This window comes from Oncorhynchus tshawytscha, linkage group LG03, assembly GCF_018296145.1.
Source record: "Oncorhynchus tshawytscha isolate Ot180627B linkage group LG03, Otsh_v2.0, whole genome shotgun sequence".
Taxonomy (NCBI): Eukaryota; Metazoa; Chordata; class Actinopteri; order Salmoniformes; family Salmonidae; genus Oncorhynchus; species Oncorhynchus tshawytscha.
The window spans coordinates 67,896,133-67,924,130 of NC_056431.1; the positions used below are offsets into that span (position 1 = coordinate 67,896,133).

At 44.0% G+C, this 27,998-nt stretch overlaps 1 protein-coding gene across 1 annotated transcript; it reads left to right on the forward strand.

The window, feature by feature from the left end:
* The first annotated feature begins 118 nt into the window (after positions 1 to 118).
* On the forward strand, positions 119 to 27,948 carry LOC121846209 (extensin-like). The gene is made up of 5 exons (XM_042319872.1): positions 119 to 425; positions 11,570 to 11,702; positions 21,641 to 21,809; positions 22,019 to 22,678; positions 27,089 to 27,948. The coding sequence occupies exons 2-5, from the start codon at positions 11,579 to 11,581 to the stop codon at positions 27,678 to 27,680; spliced, it is 1,545 nt and encodes a 514-aa protein (XP_042175806.1). The 5' UTR covers positions 119 to 425; positions 11,570 to 11,578; the 3' UTR covers positions 27,681 to 27,948.
* Positions 27,949 to 27,998: the final 50 nt, after the last annotated feature.

The following is a 27,998-nucleotide window of genomic DNA, read 5'->3' on the forward strand; positions in this document are numbered from 1 at the left end:
GAGATAAGGGCTAAGGGAAATGATAAATGAAATGGAACTTGTCCCTTCACGGCGCTGCGTCAAATGTAGTGTTGTTGACTCGCCACTGGGTGGCACGATAACCCCAGCCAGCGGCAATGCGAGCTTTCACTGACCTGACAGGGAGGAGGGTTCAAGCCGGTAAACAGTGACGGGAGGAACCGCGGAGTTGAGAGGGAGAGCGAGAGAGGGAAAAAAGCAGCCAGGCTGCTGAAAATGGAGAGTACACATAGAAGGGTGATCGAAAATAATGAAAGAACCACGAGAGGATGTCAAACTTGGAAGACCACGACAGTTACACCAAACTCCAAATAAGGAATAACTCCACTGCCTCCTAGACGGGTTAGAAGCCTGCGAGAGCGACATTTAGCTGCTTGGTATCAGGACAAGTCAGTCAGAGAGGAAAGGTGAGTAGCAAAGTCACTACCGCTTTTACAATGGGAACTGTGCAGAGTGTGTGTGGACACTTTGTAGCACACTCGTGCACACCTCTTGTTGTCGATTCAGTGTTGAGCAATTATGTAACAGGATTTCGATGTAAGCAACGTTTTCCCACTGCACACACAATTTGTGCAGAGTGTGGTGCTGCGACACATGATTAATTCTGTTAGCCAGCTACATTTGGTTGTTTATCAAAAGGTCAAATAGGGGATACTTATAGTTGTCCTGTTTCACACATGTACGGTGTGGTCCAGCCACAGCCAGTTCTCGCAATGCAGGTCGACCACTAATAACTGTTCGTGTTCAGATCGAGGAGGGAGGAAGCAAGGAGAAAGGTTAGTTAGAAAAGGGACTGGCTATATCTGTAACCAACTCCAGCAAGGCCTGCAAGCGTGACCCCAGTAACCTACTTGCTTGAATGATTTTCAGTACAGTAGGCTAGAGTCAGTGAGGAGAGCATTGTTAGCTAGCTACAGTACATCATATCTAACAGAGCTGACATAAAAAGGGAGAGGCTGGAGTTGGGGGGGGGTTCTACTAAACTAACATATTTAATTGTTTTAAGATGGTCATCATGGATACTTTTTTGCTATTTGATTTAGAATTTTAGGACCCATGTAGGTATACATAAAAAAAAATGATTTGATAACTTTGAATTTGGCCTGTACTACTATAGCCCATAGAAACACATTGAATTTGGCCTGTACTACTATAGCCCATAGAAACACATTGGATTTGGCCTGTACTACTATAGCCCATATAAACACATTGAATTTGGCCTGTACTACTATAGCCCATAGAAACACATTGAATTTGGCCTGTACTACTATAGCCCATATAAACACATTGAATTTGGCCTGTACTACTATAGCCCATAGAAACACATTGAATTTGGCCTGTACTACTATAGCCCATAGAAACACATTGAATTTGGCCTGTACTACCATAGAAACACATTGAATTTGGCCCATAGAAACACATTGAATTTGGCCTGTACTACTACAGCCCATAGAAACACATTGAATTTGGCCTGTACTACTATAGCCCATAGAAACACATTGAATTTGGCCTGTACTACTATAGCCCATAGAAACACATTGAATTTGGCCTGTACTACTATAGCCCATAGAAACACATTGAATTTGGCCTGTACTACTATAGCCCATAGAGCCCATAGAAACACATTGAATTTGGCCTGTACTACTATAGCCCATAGAAACACATTGAATTTGGCCTGTACTACTATAGCCCATAGAAACACATTGAATTTGGCCTGTACTACTATAGCCCATAGAAACACATTGAATTTGGCCTGTACTACTATAGCCCATAGAAACACATTGAATTTGGCCTGTACTACTATAGCCCATAGAAACACATTGAATTTGGCCTGTACTACTGTAGCCCATAGAAACACATTGAATTTGGCCTGTACTACTATAGCCCATAGAAACACATTGAATTTGGCCTGTACTACTATAGCCCATAGAAACACATTGAATAACACATGGATAAAAAGGCAATAGAGACAGTAAAAGTATAAATCATTAATGTTTTGAAGGGTCTGTCCTGTATCTAGGAGATAAGAAAGCTCAGGAAATAACTTTTTTTTGGGGTGGGGTACATATTTAACCCCCACAAAAATACTTGTTTTAATGTTTTAAATCTGCACTGGGTTACCCTCAGAGGAGTCTCTTCTTTCCATAGAGTGGTCATATTATACTGAACACAAATATAAATGCAACATTTAAAGTGTTGGTTTCATGAGCTGATATAAAAGATCCCAGAAATGTTCCATAAGCACAAAAAGCTTATTTTTCTTAATTTATTTTGCACAAATGTGTTTACATCCCTGTTTGTAAGCATTTCTCCTTTACCAAGAAAATCCATTCACCTGACAGGTGTAAGAATGTCCACCAGAGCTGTTGCCAGATAATGTAATGTTTAGTTCATTTTAGGGCTCCCGAGCGGCGCAGCGGTCTAAGGCACTGCATCTCAGTGCTTGAGGCATCATTACAGACAACCTGGTTCGAATCCACGCTGTATCACAACCGGCCATGATTGGGAGTCCCAAAGGGCGGCGCACAATTGGTCCGGGTTTGGCCGGTGTAGGCAGTCATTGTAAATAAGAATTTGTTCTTAACTGATTTGCCTGGTTAAATGAAGGTTAAATCTACAATAAGAAGCCTCCACATCATTTTAGAGAATTTGGCAGTACGTCCAATTGGCCTCACAACCGCAGACCACGTGTAATCATGCCAGCCCAGGACCTCCACATCCAGCTTATTCACCTGCAGGATAGTCAAATCCATGTTTATTTGTCACGTGCACCGAATACAACAGGTGGAGGTTGACCTTACAGTGAAATGCTTACTTACAGGTGGTATTAGGTGAACAACAGGTAAGTAGAGAAATAAAAACAACAGTAAAAAGACAGCGCGGCTATAACAGTAGTGAGGTTATAACAGTAGTGAGGTTATAACAGTAGTGAGGTTATAACAGTAGGGAGGTTATAACAGTAGGGAGGTTATAACAGTAGGAGGTTATAACAGTAGTGAGGTTATAACAGTAGGAGGTTATAACAGTAGGGAGGTTATAACAGTAGTGAGGTTATAACAGTAGTGAGGTTATAACAGTAGTGAGGTTATAACAGTAGTGAGGTGTAACAGTAGTGAGGTTATAACAGTAGTGAGGTTATAACAGTAGGGAGGTTATAACAGTAGTGAGGTTATAACAGTAGGGAGGTTATAACAGTAGTGAGGTTATAACAGTAGTGAGGTTATAACAGTAGTGAGGTTATATACAGTAGTGAGGTTATAACAGTAGGAGGTTATAACAGTAGGGAGGTTATAACAGTAGTGAGGTTATAACAGTAGTGAGGTTATAACAGTAGTGAGGTTATATACAGTAGTAGTGAGGTTATAACAGTAGTGAGGTTATATACAGTAGTGAGGTTATAACAGTAGTGAGGTTATATACAGTAGTGAGGTTATAACAGTAGTGAGGTTATAACAGTAGTGAGGTTATAACAGTAGTGAGGTTATAACAGTAGTGAGGTTATAACAGTAGTGAGGTTATAACAGTAGTGAGGTTATAACAGTAGTGAGGTTATAACAGTAGGGAGGTTATAACAGTAGGGAGGTTATAACAGTAGTGAGGTTATATACAGTAGGGAGGTTATAACAGTAGGGAGGTTATAACAGTAGTGAGGTTATAACAGTAGTGAGGTTATAACAGTAGTGAGGTTATAACAGTAGTGAGGTTATATACAGTAGTGAGTTTATAACAGTAGGGAGGTTATAACAGTAGTGAGGTTATATACAGTAGTGAGGTTATAACAGTAGTGAGGTTATATACAGTAGTGAGGTTATAACAGTAGTGAGGTTATATACAGTAGTGAGGTTATAACAGTAGTGAGGTTATAACAGTAGTGAGGTTATAACAGTAGTGAGGCTATAACAGTAGTGAGGTTATAACAGTAGTGAGGCTATAACAGTAGTGAGGCTATAACAGTAGTGAGGTTATAACAGTAGTGATGTTATATACAGTAGTGAGGTTATATACAGTAGTGAGGTTATATACAGTAGTGAGGTTATATCCAGTAGTGAGGCTATATACAGTAGTGAGGTTATACCATTAGTGAGGTTATAACAGTAGTGAGGTTATATACAGTAGTGAGGTTATATACAGTAGTGAGGTTATAACAGTAGTGAGGTTATTATAACAGTAGTGAGGTTATATACAGTAGTGAGGTTATATACAGTAGTGAGGTTATAACAGTAGTGAGGTTATATACAGTAGTGAGGTTATAACAGTAGTGAGGTTATAACAGTAGTGAGGTTATATACAGTAGTAGTGGGTTATAACAGTAGGGAGGTTATAACAGTAGTGAGGTTATAACAGTAGTGAGGTTATAACAGTAGTGAGGTTATATACAGTAGTGAGGTTATAACAGTAGTGAGGTTATAACAGTAGTGAGGTTATAACAGTAGTGAGGTTATATACAGTAGTGAGATTATAAAAGTAGTGAGGTTATATACAGTAGTGAGGTTATATACAGTAGTGAGGTTATAACAGTAGTGAGACTATAACAGTAGTGAGGTTATAACAGTAGTGAGGCTATAACAGTAGTGAGGATATACCAGTAGTGAGGTTATAACAGTAGTGATGTTATATACAGTAGTGAGGTTATATACAGTAGTGAGGTTATATACAGTAGTGAGGTTATATACAGTAGTGAGGCTATAACATTAGTGAGGTTATAACAGTAGTGAGGTTATATACAGTAGTGAGGTTATATACAGTAGTGAGGTTATATACAGTAGTGAGGTTATAACAGTAGTGAGGTTATACAGTAGTGAGGTTATAACAGTAGTGAGGTTATAACAGTAGTGAGGCTATATACAGTAGTGAGGCTATATACAGTAGTGAGGCTATAACGGTAGTGAGGTTATACCAGTAGTGAGGTTATATACAGTAGTGAGGTTATATACAGTAGTGAGGTTATAACAGTAGTGAGGTTATAACAGTAGTGAGGTTATAACAGTAGTGAGGCTATATACAGTAGTGAGGTTATAACAGTAGTGAGGTTATAACAGTAGTGAGGTTATATACAGTAGTGAGGCTATATACAGTAGTGAGGTTATAACAGTAGTGAGGTTATAACTGTTGTGGGGTTATATACAGTAGTGAGGTTATAACAGTAGTGAGGTTATATACAGTAGTGAGGTTATAACAGTAATGAGGTTATAAACAGTAGTGAGGTTATATACAGTAGTGAGGTTATATACAGTATTGAGGTTATATACGGTAGTGAGGTTATATACGGTAGTGAGGTTATATACGGTAGTGAGGTTATATACGGTAGTGAGGTTATATAGAGTAGTGAGCTTATATAGTAGTGAGGTCATATACAGTAGTGAGGTTATATACAGTAGTGAGGTTATAACAGTAGTGAGGTTATAACAGTAGTGCGGTTATATAGAGTAGTGAGGTTATAACAGTAGTGAGGTTATAACAGTAGTGAGGTTATAACAGTAGTGAGATTATATACAGTAGTGAGATTATAAACAGTAGTGAGGTTATAACAGTAGTGAGGTTATAACAGTAGTGAGATTATAACAGTAGTGAGGTTATATACAGTAGTGAGGTTATATACAGTAGTGCGGTTATAACAGTAGTGAGGTTATAACAGTAGTGAGGTTATATACAGTAGTGAGGTTATAACAGTAGTGAGGTTATAACAGTAGTGAGGTTATATACAGTAGTGAGGTTATATACAGTAGTGAGGTTATAACAGTAGTGAGGTTATAACAGTAGTGAGGTTACATGCAGTAGTGAGGTTATAACAGTAGTGAGGTTATAACAGTAGTGAGGCTATATACAGTAGTGAGGCTATAACAGTAGTGAGGTTATAACAGTGGTGAGGCTATATACAGTAGTGAGGTTATAACAGTAGTGAGGCTATAACAGTAGTGAGGTTATAACAGTAGTGAGGTTATAACAGTAGTGAGGCTATATACAGTAGTGAGGTTATAACAGTAGTGAGGTTATATCAGTAGTGAGGTTATAACAGTAGTGAGGTTATATACAGTAGTGAGGTTATAACAGTAGTGAGGTTATAACAGTAGTGAGGTTATAACTGTCGTGAGGTTATATACAGTAGTGAGGTTATAACAGTAGTGAGATTATATACAGTAGTGAGGTTATATACAGTAGTGAGGTTATAACAGTAGTGAGGTTATATACAGTAGTGCGGTTATAACAGTAGTGAGGTTATATACGGTAGTGAGGTTATATACGGTAGTGAGGTTATATACAGTAGTGAGGTTATATACAGTAGTGAGGTTATATACAGTAGTGAGGTTATAACAGTAGTGAGGTTATATAGAGTAGTGGGGTTATATACAGTAGTGAGGTTATAACAGTAGTGAGGTTATATACAGTAGTGAGGTTACATACAGACACGAGTTAGTCGGGATGATTGAGGTAGTATGTACATGTAGATATAGTTAAAGTGACTATGCATAATTGATGAACAGAGTAGCAGTAGCGTAAAAGAGGGGGTGGCGAGACACAATGCAGATAGTCCAGTTAAAATGGCACCAGAAGAAATGGCAGCAGTTTTACGGGCGTCCAACCAATTGTGCTATTGTGGGTTTTTTTGCGTTATTTGTAACTTATTTTGCACATAATGTTTCTGCAACCGTATCTTACGGAAAAAAAGAGCTTCTGGATATCAGAACAGCGATCACTCACCTCGGATTAGACTAAGATTTTTTCTCCAACAAGCAAGACGCACTATCGCTCTCTGTATTTTTTTCTGTGCCTTTGTCCGTAGCATATCTCCATCCTCCTTTTCGTTTCAGCCTACTTCTCCTCCTTTCTGAAGCCTATTCTTCTTCTGTGATGTCTCCTCCCTTTTGAACTGACCTGAGTGTTCTTCCTGCTCATTTGCATGATTTGAGCTTCTGGCCCTGGCAGGATCTAAGTCACACGCTTCAATCACAGCAGTCAGCTACAGGTGACAGGCAAGTTAGCACACAGGTTTGACAGTGATTGTCTGTCTGACTGTGTGTCTCTGTTCATTCAACAGATGTGGCTCAGTTGGTAGTGGGTTGCTGACTGAGGCTGGGGTCGGTGCTAAAGGGAGAGGACACTCCAAAATCTATATGAGCTCTCCTTGAGCACCGAAAACCGCCTCATGTCAAATTGGACCACAGACAAGCAGATGAAATGGACTCTAAAGCCGTTAGAGGAGGTGGTTTGAGGAGGCCTCAGTGTTGTGAGCAGAGCTATGATTCTCAAGGCCAGAACTAAAGTGTGCAGAGGGATATTGGAAAAAGAATGTAATAAGAGAGAGGGTGATGGTTGTTTCACCATAGTCACACCTTCTGAGAGAGAAAGAGGCACTCATGAGGGGGAGAGCAACGTGTGTGTGTGTGTGTGTGTGTGTGTGTGTGTGTGTGTGTGTGTGTGTGTGTGTGTGTGTGTGTGTGTGTGTGTGTGTGTGTGTGTGTGTGTGTGTGTGTGTGTGTGTGTGTGTGTTCGGGACAAAGAGACCAAGGAGGGTGAAATAATATGTAGTCAGCTTAATGAACCACCAATCTCCCACATTCACTTATATAGGGTGGGGCCTGATGTACATCTCCCTGTGTCTATCACCAATACAAGCCAAACGTCTCATTCCAAAATCATGGACTTTTAATAAGGAGTTGGCCCCCCTTTGCGACTACACCAGCCTATAACAGCCTCTACACTTCTGGGAAGGCGTTCCACTAGATGTTGGAAAATTGCTGCGGGGACTTGTTCCATTCAGCCATAAGCATTAGTGAGGTCGGGCACTGATGTTGGGCGATTAGGCCTGGCTCGCAGTTGGCATTCCAATTCATCCCAAAGGTGTTCGGTGGGGTTGAGGTCAGGGCTCTGTGCAGGCCAGTCAAGTTCTTCCACAGCGATCTTGAAAAAAACATTTCTGTATGGACCTCGCTTTGTGCATGTGGGCATTGTCATGCTGAAACAGGAAAGGACCTTCGCCAAACTGTTGCCACAAAGTTGGAAGCACAGAATCGTCTAGAACGTCACTGTATGCTGTAGCATTAAGATTTCCCTTCACTGGAACTAAGTGGCCTAGCCCAAACCATGAAAAACAGCCCCAGACCATTATTCCTCCTCCACCAGCTTTACAGTTGCACAATGCATTGGGGGCAGGTAGCGTTCTCCTGGCATCCTCCAAACCCAGAGTCGTCCGTTGGACTGCCAGATGTTGAAACATGATTCATCACTCCAGAGAACGCGTTTCCACTGCTCCAGAGTCCAATGGCGGTGAGCTTTACACCACTCCAACCACTCTACACCACTCTGAGTGTTGCAACCAAGGACAGACTATTTTTACGTCCTTCAGCACTTCTGTGAGCTTGTGTGGCCTACCACTTTGCGGCTGAGCCGTTGTTGCTCCTAGATGTTTCCACTTCACAATAACAGCACTTACAGTTGACTGGGGCAGGTGTAGCAGGGAAGAAATTTGACAAACTGACTTGTTGGAAAGGTGACATCAAAAGTCACTGAACTCTTCAGTAAGGCCATTCTACTGCCAATCTTTGTCTATGGAGATTGCATGGCTGTGCACTCTAATTTATACACCTGTCAGCAATGGGTGTGGTTGAAATAACCAAATACACTAATTTGAAGGGGTGTCCACATATTTATATATAGTTTACATAGGGCAGCAGCCTCTAAGGTGCAGGGTTGAGTCACCGGGTGGTAGCCAGGGTGGTAGCCAGCTAGTGACAGTGACTAAGTTCAGGGCAGGGAGCTGTGTGGAGGCCGGCTAGTGATGGCTATTTAACAATCTGATGGCCTTGAGATAGAACCTGTTTTTCAGTCTCTCAGTCCCAGCTTTGATGCACCTGTCCTGTACTGACCTCGCCTTCTGGATGATAGCAGGGTGAACAGGCCGCGGCTCAGGTAGCTGAGGTCCCTTGATCTTTTTGGCATTCCTCTGACATCGGGTGCTGTAGATGTTCTGGAGGGCAGGCAGTGTACCCCAGGCGGTGATACAGCCCGACAGGATGCTCTCAATGGTGCATCTGTAAAAGTTTGTGGGACAAGCCAAATTTCTTCAGCCTCCTGAGGTTGAAGAAGTGCTGTTGCACCTTCTTCACCTCACTGTCTGTGTGGGTGGACCATTTCAGATCATCAGTGAAATGTACACCGAGCAACTTGAAGCTTTTCACCTTCTCCACTGCGGTCCCGTCGATGTGAATGAGGACATGCTCTCTCTTGTCTCCTGAAGTGCACAATCAGCTTCTTTTTTTTTGTTGACGTTGAGGGAGAGGTTATTTTCCTGGCACCACTCTGCCAGGCCCTCACCTCCTCCCTTTAGACTGTCTCGTCGTTGTTGGTAATCAGAACCACTGTTGTGTCGTCTGCAAACTTGATGATTGAGTTGGAGGCGTGCGTGGCCACGCAGTCATAGGTGAACAGGGAGTACAGGAGGGGGCTGAGAACACACCCTTGTGGGGCCCCTGTGTTGAGGATCAGCGTAGTGGAGGTGTTGTTTCCTACCTTCACCACCTGGGGGCGGCCCATCAGGATGTCCAGGACCCAGTTGCATAGGTGGGATTCAGACCCTCCAACTTAATGATGAGTTTGGAGGGTTTGGAGTGTACTATGGTGTTGAATTCTGAGCTGTAGTCAATGAACAGCATTCTTACATAGGTATTCCTCTTGTCGAGATGGGATAGGGCAGTGCGATGGCGATTGCATCATCCGTGGATCTATTGGGGCGGTATGCAAATTGGAGTGGATCTAGGGTATCGGGTAGGGTGGAGGTGATATGATCCTTAACTAGTCTCTCAAAGCACTTCATGATGACAGAAGTGAGTGCTACGGGGCGATAGTCAGTTACTTCAGTTACTTGTGTGATTATATACACTGATGAGGAAGGATAGGTTAAGACTATAAAGCAAGAGAGGACGTGCTCTGTGTGTCGGACATGATGAGAGGACGTGCTCTGTGTGTCGGACATGATGAGAGAACGTGCTCTGTGTGTCGGACATGATGAGAGGACGTGCTCTGTGTGTCGGACATGAGAGGACGTGTTCTGTGTGTCGGACATGAGAGGACGTGCTCTGTGTGTCGGACATGATGAGAGGACGTGTTCTGTGTGTCGGACATGATGAGAGGACGTGTTCTGTGTGTCGGACATGAGAGGACGTGCTCTGTGTGTCGGACATGATGAGAGGACGTGTTCTGTGTGTCGGACATGATGAGAGGACGTGCTCTGTGTGTCGGACATGATGAGAGGACTCTGTGTCGGACATGATGAGAGGACTCTGAGGTCGGACATGATGAGAGGACTCTCTGTGTCGGACATGATGAAAGGACGTGTTCTGTGTGTCGGACATGATGAGAGGGCGTGTTCTGTGTGTCGGACATGATGAGAGGACGTGTTCTGTGTGTCGGACATGAGAGGCTCGTGCTCTGTGTGTCGGACATGATGAGAGGACGTGTTCTGTGTGTCGGACATGATGAGAGGACGTGCTCTGTGTGTCGGACATGATGAGAGGACTCTCTGTGTCGGACATGATGAGAGGACTCTGTGTCGGACATGATAAAAGGACTATGTGTCGGACATGATAAGAGGACTCTGTGTCGGACATGATGAGGACTCTCTGTGTGTCGGACATGATGAGGACTCTCTGTGTGTCGGACATGATGAGGACTCTCTGTGTGTCGGACATGATGAGGACTCTCTGTGTGTCGGACATGATGAGAGGACTCTGTGTCGGACATGATAAGAGGACTCTGTGTCGGACATGATAAAAGGACTATGTGTCGGACATGATGAGAGGACTCTGTGTCGCACATGATAAGAGGACTCTCTATGTGTCGGACATGATAAGAGGACTCTATGTGTCGGACATGATAAGAGGACTCTCTATGTGTCGGACATGATAAGAGGACTCTATGTGTCGGACATGATAAGAGGACTCTATGTGTCGGACATGATAAGAGGACTCTATGTGTCATACATGATAAGAGGACTCTATGTGTCGGACATGATAAGAGGACTCTGTGTGTCAGACATGATAAGAGGACTCTATGTGTCGGACATGATAAGAGGACTCTGTGTCGGACATGATAAGAGGACTCTATGTGTAGGACATGATAAAAGGACTATGTGTCGGACATGATAAAAGGACTATGTGTCGGACATGATAAGAGGACTCTGTGTCGGACATGATGAGGACTCTCTGTGTGTCGGACATGATGAGAGGACTCTCTATGTGTCGGACATGATAAGAGGACTCTATGTGTCGGACATGATAAGAGGACTCTGTGTCGGACATGATAAGAGGACTATGTGTCGGACATGATGAGAGGAGTTGCTCTGTGTGTCGGACATGATAAGAGGACGTGCTCTGTGTGTCGGACATGATAAGAGGACGTGCTCTGTGTGTTGGACATGATAAGAGGACGTGTTCTGTGTGTCGGACATGATAAGAGGACCCGTAGTTGTGCATGTTCATATCAGTCTGAAATGTGGGGCTGAGTATTCTTGCTAAAACAAATTCTAAGGTTGTTGTGTTTGGGTGTGTGTACGCAGGGTGGATACATGGCTTCCAAGGTGTCCAAGCTGGATGAGCAGTTTAAGCTGGACGCCCCGAGAGAGAAGCCGAAAGATGGAGCCTGCTCCAGCATCTTCACTGGGGTGGCCATCTATGTCAAAGGGTACACAGGTGGGACAAATGGGCGTTAACCTATACCACACCCTTACCCCACTGATGCTAGCGTGAGCCCTCATATAGCTACTTGACTACACTTTCTGTCTGTCAGACAGACAGACAGACAGAAAGTGTCCGACACGTCTGTCTGTCTGTCTGTCTGTCTGTCTGTCTGTCTGTCTGTCTGTCTGTCTGTCTGTCTGTCTGTCTGTATTACTAGATAATAGACATGGTTGATGTGGGGTTCAGTTCTTCAATTGGTTGTATGTTTAACTTTCTGCCTCTTTATTCTGTTTTCCCACATAGCCTTCCTCCCCCTTTCCCCTCTCCTTCCCAGTGGTGTAAAGTGCTATAGTAAAAACACTTTAAAGTATTACTTTGGTATCTGTATTTGACTATTTTATATTTTTGACAAATTTTACTTCACTACATTCCCAAAGAAAATAATGTACTTTTTCACACCCCGACACCCAAAAGTACTTGTTACTTTTTGAATGCTTAGCAGGACATGAACATGTGGTCTAATTCACACACCCATCAGGAGAACATCCCTGGTCATCCCCAAACTAACATGGTCCAAACACACTAAGACAGTTGTGAAGAGGGCGCGACAAAGCCCCTCAGGAAACTAAAAAGATATGGCATGGGTCCTCAGATCCTCATGAGGTTCTACAGCTGCAACATCAAGAGCACTGGTTGCATCACTGCCTGGTACGGCAACTGCTCGGCCTCTGACCTTAAGGCACTACAGAGGGTAGTGCGTATGCCACAGTACATCACAGGGGCTAAGCTGTCTGCCATCCAGGACCTCTACACTAGGTGGTGTCAGAAGAAGGCCCTAAAAATAGTCAAAGACCCCAGCCACAGACTGTTCTCTCTACTACCACATGGCACATGGCAAGCGGTACCGGAGTGCCAGGTTTTGGACAAAAAGGCTTCTCAAAAGTTTTTACCCCCAAGCCATAAGACTCCTGAACAGGTAATCAAATGGTTACCTGGACTATTTGCATTGTGTGCCCCCCAACCCCTCTTTTACGCTACTGCTGCTAGCCTCACTACTGTATATAACCTCACTACTGTATATAACCTCACTACTGTTATAACCTCACTACTGTATATAACCCCACTACTCTATATAACCTCACTACTGTTATAACCTCACTACTGTATATAACCTCACTACTGTTATAACCTCACTACTGTTATAACCTCACTACTGTATATAACCTCACTACTGTTATAACCTCACTACTGTTATAGCCTCACTACTGTTATAGCCTCACTACTGTTATAGCCTCACTACTGTTATAGCCTCACTACTGTATATAACCTCACTACTGTATATAACCTCACTACTGTTATAACCTCACTACTGTATATAACCTCACTACTGTTATAACCTCACTACTGTATATAACCTCACTACTGTTATAGCCTCACTACTGTATATAACCTCACTACTGTTATAGCCTCACTACTGTATATAACCTCACTACTATATATAGCCCCACTACTGTTATAGAATCACTGCTGTTATAGCCTCACAACTGTTATAGAATCACTGCTGTTATAGCCTCACAACTGTTTTTAGCCTCACTACTGTTATAGCCTCACTACTATTATAGCCTCACTACTGTTATATTCTCACTACTGTTATATTCTCACTACTGTTATAACCTCGTTACTGTTATAACCTCACTACTGTATATAGCCTCACTACTGTTATAGCCTCACTACTGTTATAACCTCACTACTGTATATAACCCCACTACTCTATATAACCTCACTACTGTTATAACCTCACTACTGTATATAACCTCACTACTGTTATAACCTCACTACTGTTATAACCTCACTACTGTATATAACCTCACTACTGTTATAACCTCAGTACTGTTATAGCCTCACTACTGTTATAGCCTCACTACTGTTATAGCCTCACTACTGTTATAGCCTCACTACTGTATATAGCCTCACTACTGTATATAACCTCACTACTGTTATAACCTCACTACTGTATATAACCTCACTACTGTATATAACCTCACTACTGTATATAGCCTCACTACTGTTATAACCTCACTACTGTATATAACCTCACTACTGTTATAGCCTCACTACCGTTATAACCTCACTACTATATATAACCTCACTACTGTATATAACCTCACTACTGTTATAGCCTCACTACTGTTATAACCTCACTACTGTATATAACCTCACTACTGTATATAGCCTCACTACTGTATATAGCCTCACTACTGTTATAGCCTCACTACTGTTATAGCCTCACTACTGTATATAGCCTCACTACTGTTATAACCTCACTACTGTTATAACCTCACTACTGTTATAGCCTCACTACTGTATATAGCCTCACTACTGTTATAGCCTCACTACCGTTATAACCTCACTACTATATATAACCTCACTACTGTATATAACCTCACTACTGTTGTAGTCTCACTACTGTTATAACCTCACTACTGTATATAACCTCACTACTGTATATAGCCTCACTACTGTATTAGCCTTTACTGTATGCCTTTTTATTTCTTTACTATACCTAACACTGTTATTTACTGTTATAGCCTCACTATTTTAACCTCACTACTGTTATAGCCTCACTACTGTTATAGCCTCACACTGTATATAACCTCACTACAAATAAACTACTGTATATAACCTCACTACTGTATATAACCTCACTTATATACCTCACTGTATATAACCTCACTACTTATATAACCTCACTACTGTATATAACCTCACTACTGTTATAGCCTCACTACTGCTCACTTATATATAACCTCACTACTGTATATAGTACCTCACTACTGTTATAGCCTCACTACTGTATATAACCTCACTACTGTTATAGCCTCACTACTGTTATAACCTCTACTGTCATTTTTCACCGTCTTTTTACTGTTGTTTTTATTTCTTTACTTACCTAACACCTTTTTTATATATATATATTTTAAATTGCACTGTTGGTTAGAGCCTGTAAGTAAGCATGCCACTGTATTCGGCGCACGTGACAAATAAACTTTGATTTGCACACTGCTCTTTATAGTATCACTGCTCTTTATAGTATCACTGCTCTTTATAGTATCACTGCTCTTGATAGTATCACTGCTCACTGCTCTTGATAGTATCACTGCTCTTGATAGTATCACTGCTCTTGATAGTATCACTGCTCACTGCTCTTGATAGTATCACTGCTCTTTATAGTATCACTGCTCTTGATAGTATCACTGCTCACTGCTCTTGATAGTATCACTGCTCTTTATAGTATCACTGCTCTTGATAGTATCACTGCTCTTGATAGTATCACTGCTCACTGCTCTTGATAGTATCACTGCTCTTGATAGTATCACTGCTCACTGCTCTTGATAGTATCACTGCTCACTGCTCTTGATAGTATCACTGCTCTTGATAGTATCACTGCTCTTTATAGTATCACTGCTCTTGATAGTATCGCTGCTCTTTAATAAGCTTACGTATCGGCCTCACGGCCTTCGTCAGAGCTTTTGTGAGTTTTTTAAATTAGCACCCTTATATAGACCTAGCCCCGCCCACATCCGTTCCACTGTCAAATGGGGTTGGAGGCAAAGGAAAAGAAAAGAGCTGCCACTATTTGAGAAACAGAGATACTAAGAAATACCCACCACCAAACTTCTATAGCTGGCTCAATATGTTTTGACTTATAACTACAGTTGAAGCAGGAAGTTCACATACACTTAGGTTGGAGTCATTAAAACTCATTTTTCAACCACTCCACAAATTTCTTGTTAAAGAACTATAGTTTTGTCAGGTTGGGTAGGACATCTACGTTGTGCATGACACAAGTAATTTTTCCAACAATTGTTTACAGACAGATTATTTCACTTATAATTCACTGTATTACAATTCCAGTGTAAATTTACATACACTAAGCTGACTGTGCCTTTCAACAGCTTGGAGAATTCCAGAAAATGATGTCATGACTTTAGAAGCTTCTGATAGGCTAATTGACAAAATTTGAGTCAATTGGAGGTGTACCTGTGAATATATTTCACGGCTTACCTTCAAACTCAGTGCCTCTTTGCTTAACATCATGGGAACATCTAAAGAAATCAGCCAACAGCTCAGAAAAAAATTGTAGACCTCCACAAGTCTGGTTCATCCTCGGAAGCATTTTCTAAACGCCTGAAGGTACCACGTTTATCTGTACAAACAATAGTACGCAAGTATAAACACCATGGGACCACCCAGTCGTCATACCGCTCAGGAAGGAGACGTGTTCTGTTTCCTAGAGATGAATGTATTTTGGTGCGAAAAGTGCAAATCCATCCCAGAACAACAGCAAAGGACCTTGTGAAGATGCTGGAGGAAACAGGTACAAAAGTATCTATATCCACAGTAAAACGAGTCCTATATCGACATAATCTGAAAGGCTGCTCAGCAAGGAAGAAGTCACTGCTCCAAACCTCCATAAAAAAGCCAGACTACGGTTTGCAACTGCACATGGGGACAAAGATTGTACTTTTTTGAGAAATGTTCTCTGGTCTGATGAAACAAAAATAGAACTGTTTGGCCATGATGATCATCGTTATTTCTGGAGGAAAAAGGGGGATGCTTGCAAGACGAAGAACACCATCCCAAACGTGAAGCACGGGGGTGGCAGCATCGTGTTGTGGGGGTGCTTTGCTGCAGGAGGGACTGATGCACTTCACACAATAGATGATGACATGAGGAAGGAACATTATGTTTATATATTGAAGCAACATCTCAAGACATCAATCAGGAAGTTAAAGCTTGGTTGCAAATGGTTCTTCCAAATGGACAATGACCCCAAGCATACTTCCAAAGTTGTGGCAAAATGGCTTAAGGACAACAAAGTCAAGGTTTTGGAGTGGCCATCACAAAGCCCTGACCTCAATCCCATAGAACATTTGTGAGCAGAACTGAAAAAGCGTGTGCGAGCAAGGAGGCCTACAAACCTGACTCAGTTACACCAGCTCTGTCAGGAGGAATGGGCCAAAATTAGTTTGTGGAAGGCTACCCGAAACGTTTGACCCAAGTTAAACAATTTAATGGGAATGCTACCAAATACTAATTGAGTGTACGTAAACTTCTGACCCACTGGGAATGTGTTGAAGGAAATAAAAGCTGAAATAAATCCTTCTCTCTACTATTATTCTGACATTTCACATTCTTAAAATAAAGTGGTGATCCTAACTGACCTAAGACGGTATTTTTACTAGGACTAAATGTCAGGAATTGTGATAAACTGAGTTTAAATGTATTTGGCTAAGGTGTTTGTAAACTTCCAACTTCAACTGTATTTCAGGTTTAATGATCAACGAATGGAACACCGATAGGCTCCACATTCGCTCCGAGCTATGCTACTCATTGTGGGTCTTTTCGAAGAACGTTTTGTTAATAATGAAAATGAAAATCAATTTTTTAATAACGTCCTGAAGTGGTATCGATATGTTTAGGACATTTTTTGCATATGGAGAAGAGCTGTCCGACTTCATGGCATTAATCAGTGGCATTGACCCAAATCTCAAATTCACTATTGAATGTGACACTAAATGTGTTCATTAACTCGATATGTGGATTGAGAAATCAAATGGAACCCTGTTTACAACGCTGTATAGAAAATAAATGGACAGAAATACTCTATTACAGGGGGACAGCTTCCATGCTGAGCCATTAAAAAGAGGACTTCCAAGAAGCTAGTTTTTCAGACTGTGCCATATATGCCACTCCACAGAGGACTATCTAGAAAAAGCAGCAGAGATGTGCATTCGGTTTATAAGAAGAGGCTGTTCTCCACAAGGTGTGGATTAAGATCTTAATTTGGCATTAGGGAAAGCCTGAGATGAACTACTACACAAAAGACCCGCTAGTGCTAAAGAACACTGTAATGTTCACAACTACATATAAACTCAGCAAAAAAAGAAACTGCCCTTTTTTAGGACCCTGTCTTTCAAAATAATTAGTAAAAATCCAAATAACTTCACAGATCTCCATTGTAAAGGGTTTAAACACGGTTTCCTATGCTTGTTCAATGAACCATAAACAATTCATGAACATGCACCTGTGGAACGGTCGTTAAGGCAATTAAGGTTACAGTTGTGAAAACTTAGGACACTAAAGAGGCCTTTCTACTGACTCTGAAAAACACCAAAGAAAGATGCCCAGGGTCCCTGCTGATATGCGCGAACGTGCCTTAGGCATACTGCAAAGAGGCATGAGGACTGCAGATGTGGCCAGGGCAATACATTGCAATGTCCGTACTTTGAGATGCCTAAGACAGCGCTACAGGGAGACAGGACGGACAGCTGATCGTTCTTGCAGTGGCAGACCACATGTAACAACACCTGCACAGGATCGGAATGCACAAGCCCTCCAGACTGTCCACAATAGGCTAAGAAAGGCTGGACTGGGGGCGTGTAGGCCTGTTGTCTGGTGAGGACCTGCCTTACATCATCGGCAACAACGTCGTCTATGGGCACAAACCCACCGTCGCTGGACCAGACAGGACTGGCAAAAAGTGCTCTTCACTGACGAGTCGTGGTTTTGTCTCACCAGGGATGATAGTCGGATTCACATTTATCGTCGAAGGAATGAGCGTTACACCGAGGCCTGTACTCTGGAGCGGGATCGATTTGGAGGTGGAGGGTCCGTCATGGTCTGGGGCGGTGTGTCACAGCATCATCGGACTGAGCTTGTTGTCATTGCAGGCAATCTCAAACCTGTGCGTTACAGGGAAGACATCCTCTTCCCTCATGTGGTACACTTCCTGCAGGCTCATCCTGACATGACCCTCCAGCATGACAATGCCACCAGCCATATTGCTCATTCTGTGTGTGATTTCCTACAAGAAAGGAATGTCAGTGTTCTGCCATGGCCAGCGAAGAGCCCGGATCTCATTCCCATTAACCACGTCTGGGAACTGTTGGATTGGAGGGTGAGGGCTAGGGCCATTACCCCCAGAAATGTCTGGGAACTTGGAGGTGACTTGGTGGAAGAGTGGGGTAACATCTGGCTAATCTGATGCAGTCCATGAGGAGGAGATGCACTGCAGTACTTAATGCAGCTGGTGGCCACACCAGATACTGACTGTTACTCTCTTTGTTGAGGGGCACATTATTCCATTTCTGTTAGTCACATGTCTGTGGAACTTGTTCAGTTTATGTCTCGGGTTTTGAATTTTGTTATGTTCATGCAAATATTTACCCATGTTAAGTTTGCTGAAAATAGACGCAGTTGACAGTGAGAGGAAGTTTCTTTTTTTGCTGAGTTTACTTTGAACTCGCGAAAAGTGGGAGATGCTGTTAAGAAACACTGGCATGTTATATCATCAGACCCAGCTTTGCCTGCTGAATCCACCACTCATTGTATATAGGAGAAGTCGCAATTTACGCAATACATTGGTCCATGCCAACTGCCACAAAAGTAAATCAGCCAGGCTCTTTTACCCCCTCTCTTGTACCCCCTCTCTTTTATCCCCTCTCTTGTACCCCCTCTCTTTTACCCCTCTCTTGTACCCCCTCTCTTTTACCCCTCTCTTTTACCCCCTCTCTTGTACGCCCTCTCTTTTACGCCCTCTCTTTTACGCCCTCCACCCACATACAGGAAAATGGTTCCAACTAAATGACATCAGTACGTGCTCCACCACCCATGTTATCTCCATTATTAAATGTCCATATGGGCTGTGCCATGTAGGTTCAACCTCTCGTTCTCTCAGACAGAGAATCAGTGAATGTAAAAGTTCAATTAGGAGAAACGACAGGGATTATCCAGTCACAATACATTTTAATGACCTGAAGCATGACATTTCTCCCTTTTTTAGATTTTGTGGCATAGAGAAAGTTAAGATATCAGATGGGGGAAGTGATATTAATAATACTCTGAGTAAAAGAGAATGTTTTTGGATTTTTACCCTCCAGACATTATTTCCTAAAGTTCTTAATGATGAAATTCCTATGTATGTTATGTTGTAAATTTTAACATGAATTATGCCCCTATTCCAGATGACTCTGACATTTTTCTTGCACTGTACCCAATGATTTATGAAAACTTGCTTGTTAGGTCGATGTCCTCATTGTGATTTTACAGACCTGTTTTACAGACGTTTTATGTACACACTTAATTTGAATATTTATGAAATGCATATTGTTATATTTGGTAGCACTAATATGTGTTTCCTTCTCCTCCAACCCCATTCGACGGTGGAACGGATGTGGGCGGGGCTAGGTCTATATAAGGGTGCTAATTTAAAAAACTCACAAAAACTCTGACGAAGGCCGTGAGGCCGATACGTAAGCTTATTAAATATCAGTGATACTATCAAGAGCAGTGTGCAGGTTCCTTATTGTTTCCATGCACCTGCAAAAATAAGCTTGGATGTGCGAGTGCCTTTAGAATTTTGAGATACTTACAGTAAGTATATTAAAAATCAAATACTTTTACTCAAGTAGTAGTTTACTGGGCGACTTTGACTTGAGTCATTTTCTATTAAGGTGTCTTTACTTTTACTACAGTATGACAACTGGGTACTTATTCCACCACTGCTCCTTGCCTTCCTCCTCCTTCCTCCCTCCCCCTCTCCCTTCTCCCTACCTCCTCCTTCCTCCCTCCCCCTCTCCCTTCTCCCTTCCTCCTCCTTCCTCCCTCCCCCTCTCCCTTCTCCCTTCCTCCTCCTTCCTTCCTCCCTCCCCCTCTCCCTTCTCCCTTCCTCCTCCTTCCTCCCTCCCCCTCTCCCTTCCTCCTCCTTCCTCCCTCCCCTCTCCCTTCTCCCTTCCTCCTCCTTCCTCCCTCCCCCTCTCCCTTCTCCCTTCCTCCTCCCTCCCCCTCTCCCTTCCTCCTCCTTTCCCCCTCCTGTCTTCCTCCTCCTTTCTCCTTCCTCCCTCCCCCTCTCCCTTCTCCCTTCCTCCTCCTTTCCCCCTCCTGCCTTCCTCCTCCTTTCTCCTTCCTCCCTCCCCCTCTCCCTTCTCCCTTCCTCCTCCTTTCTCCCTCCTGCCTTCCTCCTCCTTTCTCCTTCCTCCCTCCCCCTCTCCCTTCTCCCTTCCTCCTCCTTTCCCCCTCCTGCCTTCCTCCTCCTTTCTCCTTCCTCGGTCCCCCTCTCCCTTCTCCTTTCTCCCTCCTGCCTTCCTCCTCCTTTCTCCCTTCTCCCTTCCTCCTCCTTTCTCCCTCCTGCCTTCCTCCCCTTCTCCCTCCTGCCTTCTTCCTCCCCTTCTCCCTCCTGCCTTCCTCCCTCCCCTTCTCCCTCCTGCCTTCTTCCTCCTTTCTCCCTCCTGCCTTCCTCCTCCTTTCTCCCTCCTGCCTTCCTCCCTCCCCCTCTCCCTCCTGCCTTCCTCCTCCTTTCTCCCTCCTGCCTTCCTCCTCCTTTCTCCCTCCTGCCTTCCTCCCTCCCCCTCTCCCTCCTGCCTTCCTCCCTCCCCCTCTCCCTCCTGCCTTCCTCCCTCCCCCTCTCCCTCCTCCCTCCTGCCTTCCTCCCTCCTCTCCCTCCTGCCTTCATCATCCTTTCTCTTTTTTTATCCCATTTCTTTCCTCCTCTTCTGTCGAATCTCTCTTTGACCCACAGGAAAGATACAGTGGATATGTAAATTAACTTTACAAATATCACAGGGAGTATTCTCTCTCTCTCTCTCTGTTGCACGCGTTAGGCTTGGTTATATCACATTACTCCTTAATCTCTCCTCGTCTCTTCTCTGTTGTGACCTCTGCTCTTAAAGAAGTATATCTGTAAAACCAATATGGATATACATCATGAATATTAGCCAGAAGACCAATATTCAGTAATAATATGTCCAGACGTAGATATGTCTGTCCCTGTTCTTACTCTCGACCCTGCTTGTGTGTGTGTGTGTGCACAGAGCCACAGACCCATAGGATTACAATGAGTAGATTCCGCATTTCAGATTTAGTTCTATTCATTCTAATTCTATGCCCAGAGCCCAGTGTGGACGAGCTGCGCAGGCTGATGATGCTGCATGGGGGTCAGTTCCACGTGTACTACTCCCACTCTCACACCACCCACATCATCGCTAACAACCTGCCCAACAGTAAGATACAGGAGCTGAGGGACCAGAAGTTGGTCCGGCCAGAGTGGATCACTGACAGGTGTGTGTGTGTGTGTGTGTGTGTGTGTGTGTGTGTGTGTGTGTGTGTGTGTGTGTGTGTGTGTGTGTGTGTGTGTGTGTGTGTGTGTGTGTGTGTGTGTGTGTGTGTGTGCGTGTGGTGTGTGTGTGTGTGTGTGTGCGTGTGGTGTCTAAGTGTAGTGTAATCTACATTATACTTAGTGTTTGAACATACCTCTTTCCCTCCAACAGTATCAAGGCTGGCCATCTCCTGTCCTACCTGCAGTACCAGCTCTATGCCAAGCAGAAAGGACTGAGCTTCCCCAGTGTGTCTGTTCACCAGGGCCAAGAGCCTGCAGGACCCCTCCATGGGCGGCACCTACCCAGCCACAGCCTCAATAACCACAACCCAGCCCCTAGCCTTGGGCAGCCCCTACCCAGGCACCACACTCCTACATCCAGCCACAGTCATCTACACACAGACAATCTACACCCCCAACCCAAACACTATAACCCCCTAGCTAGCCACCGCAGTCCCCAGCCCAGTCACTCTCTCCCCAGCCACCTCAACCCACAGCCCAGCCACTCTCTCCCCAGCCACCTCAGCCCCCAGCCCAGCCACCTCAGCCCCCAGCCCAGGCACCTCACTCTACGACCCAGCCTCCTCAGCCCCTTTTCCTCAAACCACCTTTACTCTGACCCAGGGCACATCACCCACCACCCACCCAGCCACGGGCAACCCAAGTTAGGCTGCATCCAGCCTCCTTCAGCCTACACCCACCCACAGACCCCTGGTCCCGTCCCTGCAAACCCCAGCCACGAACACTCTAAACCTGGACAGGCACAACCTCCTTCCATCCTCTGTATCTCCAGTCACCTCCAGCACAGCTACCGGGAGCTGGACTTCAGACTGTGAGTGTGTTTTAGAAGTATTTTGATATTTGTACAATGCCCTCCACTAATATTGGCACCCTTGGTAAATATGAGCATTACGGGCTGCTGAATTTTTTTAATTTGCTGTTTATCTTCTTGGTCTTTAATTCAAAATATTCACAAAAATCGAACCTTTAATTTAAGTAAAATTACTGAAAAAAATAAATGTGAATTAAATATTTTTCTATGAAACATGTGTGCCACAATTATTGGCACCCCTAGAAATTCTTATGAGTAAAATATAACTGAATTCTATTCCCATTCATATTTTACGTTTTTAAGTTCACCGGCGTAATTAGGAACACTTAAGTAGTAAGCCATGACTTCCTGTTTCACTGGGGTATAAATATGAGGTGACACACAGGCCAAGTTCCCATAGTCATCCATCACTGTGGGAAAGATCTGAGAATACAGTAATGATGTGCGACAAAAGGTTATTGAGCTGCACAAATCAGGAAATGGCTATAAGAAAATAGATCAACGGTCTATTTTTGAAAAGGCCCAAGCACCTGGAGATGTTAATAATCAGCATGGAAGAGGACGTGTGTCTATTTTGACCCCATGCACGGTGAGGAGGATGGTTAGAGTGGCCAAAAAATCTCCAAGGATCACAGCTGGAGAATTGCAGACGTTAGTTGTGTCTTGGGGTCAGAAAATCTCAAACTACAATCAGACGCCACCTATATAACCACGAGTTATTTGGGATGGTTGCCATAAAAAAAAGCCTTTGCTGTCATCAAACAACAAACTCAAGCGCCTACAGTTCGCCAAACTTTACTGGAACTTTCAATGGGACCGGGCTCTATGGTCAAATGAGACCAAAATAGAGTTTCAATGGTACCGGGTTCTATGGTCAAATGAGACCAAAATAGAGCTTCAATGGGACCGGGTTCTATGGTCAAATGAGACCAAAATAGAGCTTCAATGTGACCGGGTTCTATGGTCAAATGAGACCAAAATAGAGCTTCAATGGGACCGGGTTCTATGGTCAAATGAGTCCAAAATAGAGCTTCAATGGGACCGGGTTCTATGGTCAAATGAGACCAAAATAGAGCTTTTTGGAAACAAACACCAGAGGTGGGTTTGGTGTAGACTGAAAGATAGCCTTGCAGAAAAGTACCTCATCCACACTGTGAAGTATGGTGGTGGATCAATCAATCAAGGAAATGTATTTATAAAGCCCTTTTTACATCAGCTGATGTCACAAAGCGCTATACAGAAACTCAGCCTAAAACACCAAACGGCAAGCAATGCAGATGTAGAAGCACGGGTGGCTAGGAAAAACTTCCTAGAAAGGCTGGAACCTATGAAGAAACCAAGAGAGGAACCAGGCTCTGAGGGGTGGCCAGTCCTCTTCTGGCTCTGCCGGGTGGAGATTATAACAGAACATGGCCAAGATGTTCAAATGTTCATAAATGACCAGCATGATCAAATAATAATAATAATCACAGTAGTTGTCAAGGGTGCAGCAAGTCAGCACCTCAGGAGTAAATGTCAGTTGGCTTTTCATAGCCGATCATTAAGAGTATCTCTACCACACCTGTTGTCTCTAGAGAGTTCAAAACAGCAGTTCTGGGACAGGTAGTACGTCGGGTGAACAGGTCAGGGTTCCATAGCCGCAGGCAGAACTGTTGAAACTGGAGCAGCAGCACGGCCAGGTGGACTGGGGACAGCAAGGAGTCATCATGCCAGGTAGTCCTGAGGCATGGTCCTAGGGCTCAGATCCTCTGAGAGAGAGAGAAAGAAAGAGAGAAAGAGAGAGAGAATTAGAGAGAGCATACTTAAATTCACACAGGACAGCAGATAAGACAGGAGAAGTACTCCAGATATAACAAACTGACCCTAGCCCCCCGACACATAAACTACTGCAGCATAAATACTGGAGGCTGAAACAGGAGGGGTCAGGAGACACTGTGGCCCCATCTGATGATACCCCCGGACAGGGCCAAACAGAAAGGATATAACCCCACCCACTTTGCCAAAGCACAGCCCCCACACCACTAGAGGGATATCTTCAACCACCAACTTACCATCCTGAGACAAGGCCGGGTATAGCCCACAAAGATCTCCGCCACGGCACAACCCAAGGGGGGGGGGCGCCAACCCAGAAAGGAAAATCACGTCAGTGACTCAACCCACTCAAGTGAAGCACCCTTCCTAGGGACGGCATGAAAGAGCACCAGTAAGCCAGTGACTCAGCCCCTGTAAAAGGGTTAGAGGCAGAGAATCCCAGTGGAGAGAGGGGAACCGACCAGGCAGAGAAAGCAAGGGCGGTTCTTTGCTCCAGAGCCTTTCTGGTCACCTTCACACTCCTGGGCCAGACTACACTCAATCAAATGTCCCACTGAAGAGATGAGTCTTCAGTAAAGACTTAAAGGTTGAGACCGAGTCTGCGTCTCTCACATGGGTAGGCAGACCGTTCCATAAAAATGGAGCTCTATAGGAGAAAGCCCTGCCTCCAGCTGTTTGCTTCGAAATTCTAGGAACAATTAGGAGGCCTGCGTCTTGTGACCGTAGCGTACGTGTAGGTATGTACGGCAGGACCAAATCGGAAAGATGGGTAGGAGCAAGCCCATGTAATGCTTTGCAGGTTAGCAGTAAAACCTTGAAATCAGCCCTTGCCTTAACAGGAAGCCAGTGTAGGGAGGCTAGCACTGGAGTAATATGATCAAATTTTTTGGTTCTAGTCAGGATTCTAGCAGCTGTACTTAGCACTAACTGAAGTTTATTTAGTGCTTTATCCAGGTAGCCGGAAAGTAGAGCATTGTAGTCGTCTAACTTAGAAGTAACAAAAGCATGGATTAATTTTTCTGCATCATTTTTGGACAGAGTTTCTGATTTTTGCAATGTTACGTAGATGGAAAAAAGCTGTCCTTGAAACAGTCAAAAGAGAGATCAGGGTCCAGAGTAATGCCGAGGTCCTTCCCAGTTTTATTTGAGACGACTGTACAACCATCAAGATTAATTGTCAGATTCAACAGAAGATCTCTTTGTTTCTTGAGACCTAGAACAAGCATCTCTGTTTTGTCCGAGTATAAAAGTAGAAAGTTTGCAGCCATCCACTTCCTTATATCTGAAACACAGGCTTCTAGCAAGGGCAATTTTGGGGCTTCACCATGTTTCATTGAAATGTACAGCTGTGTGTCATCCGCATAGCAGTGAAAGTTAACATTATGTTTTCGAATAACATCCCCAAGAGGTAAAATATATAGTGAAAACAATAGTGGTCCTAAAACGGAACCTTGAGGAACACCGAAATTTACAGTTGATTTGTCAGAGGACAAACCATTCACAGAGACAAACTGATATCTTTCCGACAGATAAGATCTAAACCAGGCCAGAACTTGTCTGTGTAGACCAATTTGGGTTTCCAATCTCTCCAAAAGAATGTGGTGATCGATGGTATCAAAAGCAACACTAAGGTCTAGGAACACGAGGACAGATGCAGAGCCTCGGTCTGACGCCATTAAAAGGTCATTTACCACCTTCACAAGTGCAGTCTCAGTGCTATGATGGGTTCTAAAACCAGACTGAAGCATTTCATATACATTGTTTGTCTTCAGGAAGGCAGTGAGTTGAGTGAGTTTTGAGAGGAATGGAAGATTCGATATAGGCCGATAGTTTTTTATATTTTCTGGGTCAAGGTTTGGCTTTTTCAAGAGAGGCTTTATTACTGCCACTTTTAGTGAGTTTGGTACACATCCGGTGGATAGAGAGCCGTTTATTATGTTCAACATAGGAGGGCCAAGCACAGGAAGCAGCTCTTTCAGTAGTTTATTTGGAATAGGGTCCAGTATGCAGCTTGAAGGTTCAGAGAATTAAGATCTCCCCCGTGGTACAAACCCGTGGATCTTTTATGTTGTGGGGCTGTTTTTCTTCCAAGGGCCCTGGACAACGTGTTAGGATACATGGTATCATGGACTCTATCAAGTACCAACATATATAAAATCTAAACCTGACTGCCTCTGCTGGGAAGATTAAACTGGGCTGTGGTTGGATCTTCCAGCAGGACAATAATCCAAAGCACACCTCAAAATCAAAACAAAAATGGTTCACTGACCACCGAATCAAGGTTTTTCCATGGCCATCCCAGGCCCCTGAACCCCATAGAAAACCTGTGGGATGAGCTGAAGAGGAGAGTCCACAAGCTTGGACCTCGGAATCTGGAGGATCTAGAGATGAGTTCTACAACCTCATTATGCATTATAGAAGAAGACTCAGAGCTGTTATCTTGGCAAAGGGAGGTTGCACAAAGTATTGAATGAATATTAAGTGGGGGGCACTGCATGTTTGTGTATTGTCCTAATAATAACATACTAAAGCCAATACAGAAAGAACAGTGGTTCCATGTTGTGATTCTTAATTCTCACTTCTCTCTCTGTCCGATAGGAATGGATCATTACTGACCTCTTATGAAAAGACTCGGAGCGTCAAAATGAACTGGGTCCAAGAGTTGGGTGGTGAGGACCCCTGTCCTGTCAAAACTCCCAGAGGGGTGAAGGACCCCACTCTGACCAACGGTCACACCCATCCTGTGAATGGTGCCATAAATCCTCTGGACCTCTCCCCAAACCCCACACGACACACACCCACTCCAGACAGGGGGTTACTCCATACTCTCCAATCCATACCCTCACAGCCTGACAGCCCCTTATCCAAACCCCCTATCCAACATGACACCCCCAGACCTCCCCCTGTCTCTCACCACAGACACCACGCACAACTGGCCAATGAACAGAGACCCAAGCCCCCTCCGCCCACCTATCAGGAGGCGATGGCTGCCTCGGCATCCCGCCCCCTGGATCTCCCGTCTCAATCAGATTTCCCTCCTGAGAAACCACTCCCCCTTGCTAACCCAAACCCCTCCCCTTCCCCTGTCTGTCTGAATGGCAGCCACCACAATGTTTTTCCTTCTAACCCCACCCCCTGGAAACCAACAGCCTATCAGCCAACACTTTTCCTTCTAACCCCACCCCCATAGAAACCAACAGCCTATCAGCCAACACCTTTCCTTCTAACCCCACCCCCTGAAACCAACAGCCTATCAGCTGAAACCTTTCCTTCTAACCCCACCCCCCTGGAAACCAACAGCCTATCAGCCAACCCCATTCCCTCAAACTACGCTCCTCCGAACCACGACCAACAATCAGCAAAGGTGAAGACCGGGGGGATCATCTCAGAGTTTTACTCCCACTCTCGTCTACACCACATCTCCACGTGGAGAAGTGAGTTCTCTGAGTATGTCAACATGTTGCAGAGCAGGATGAGGGCCACAGGGGGTGCCACCTTCCCCGGGAGA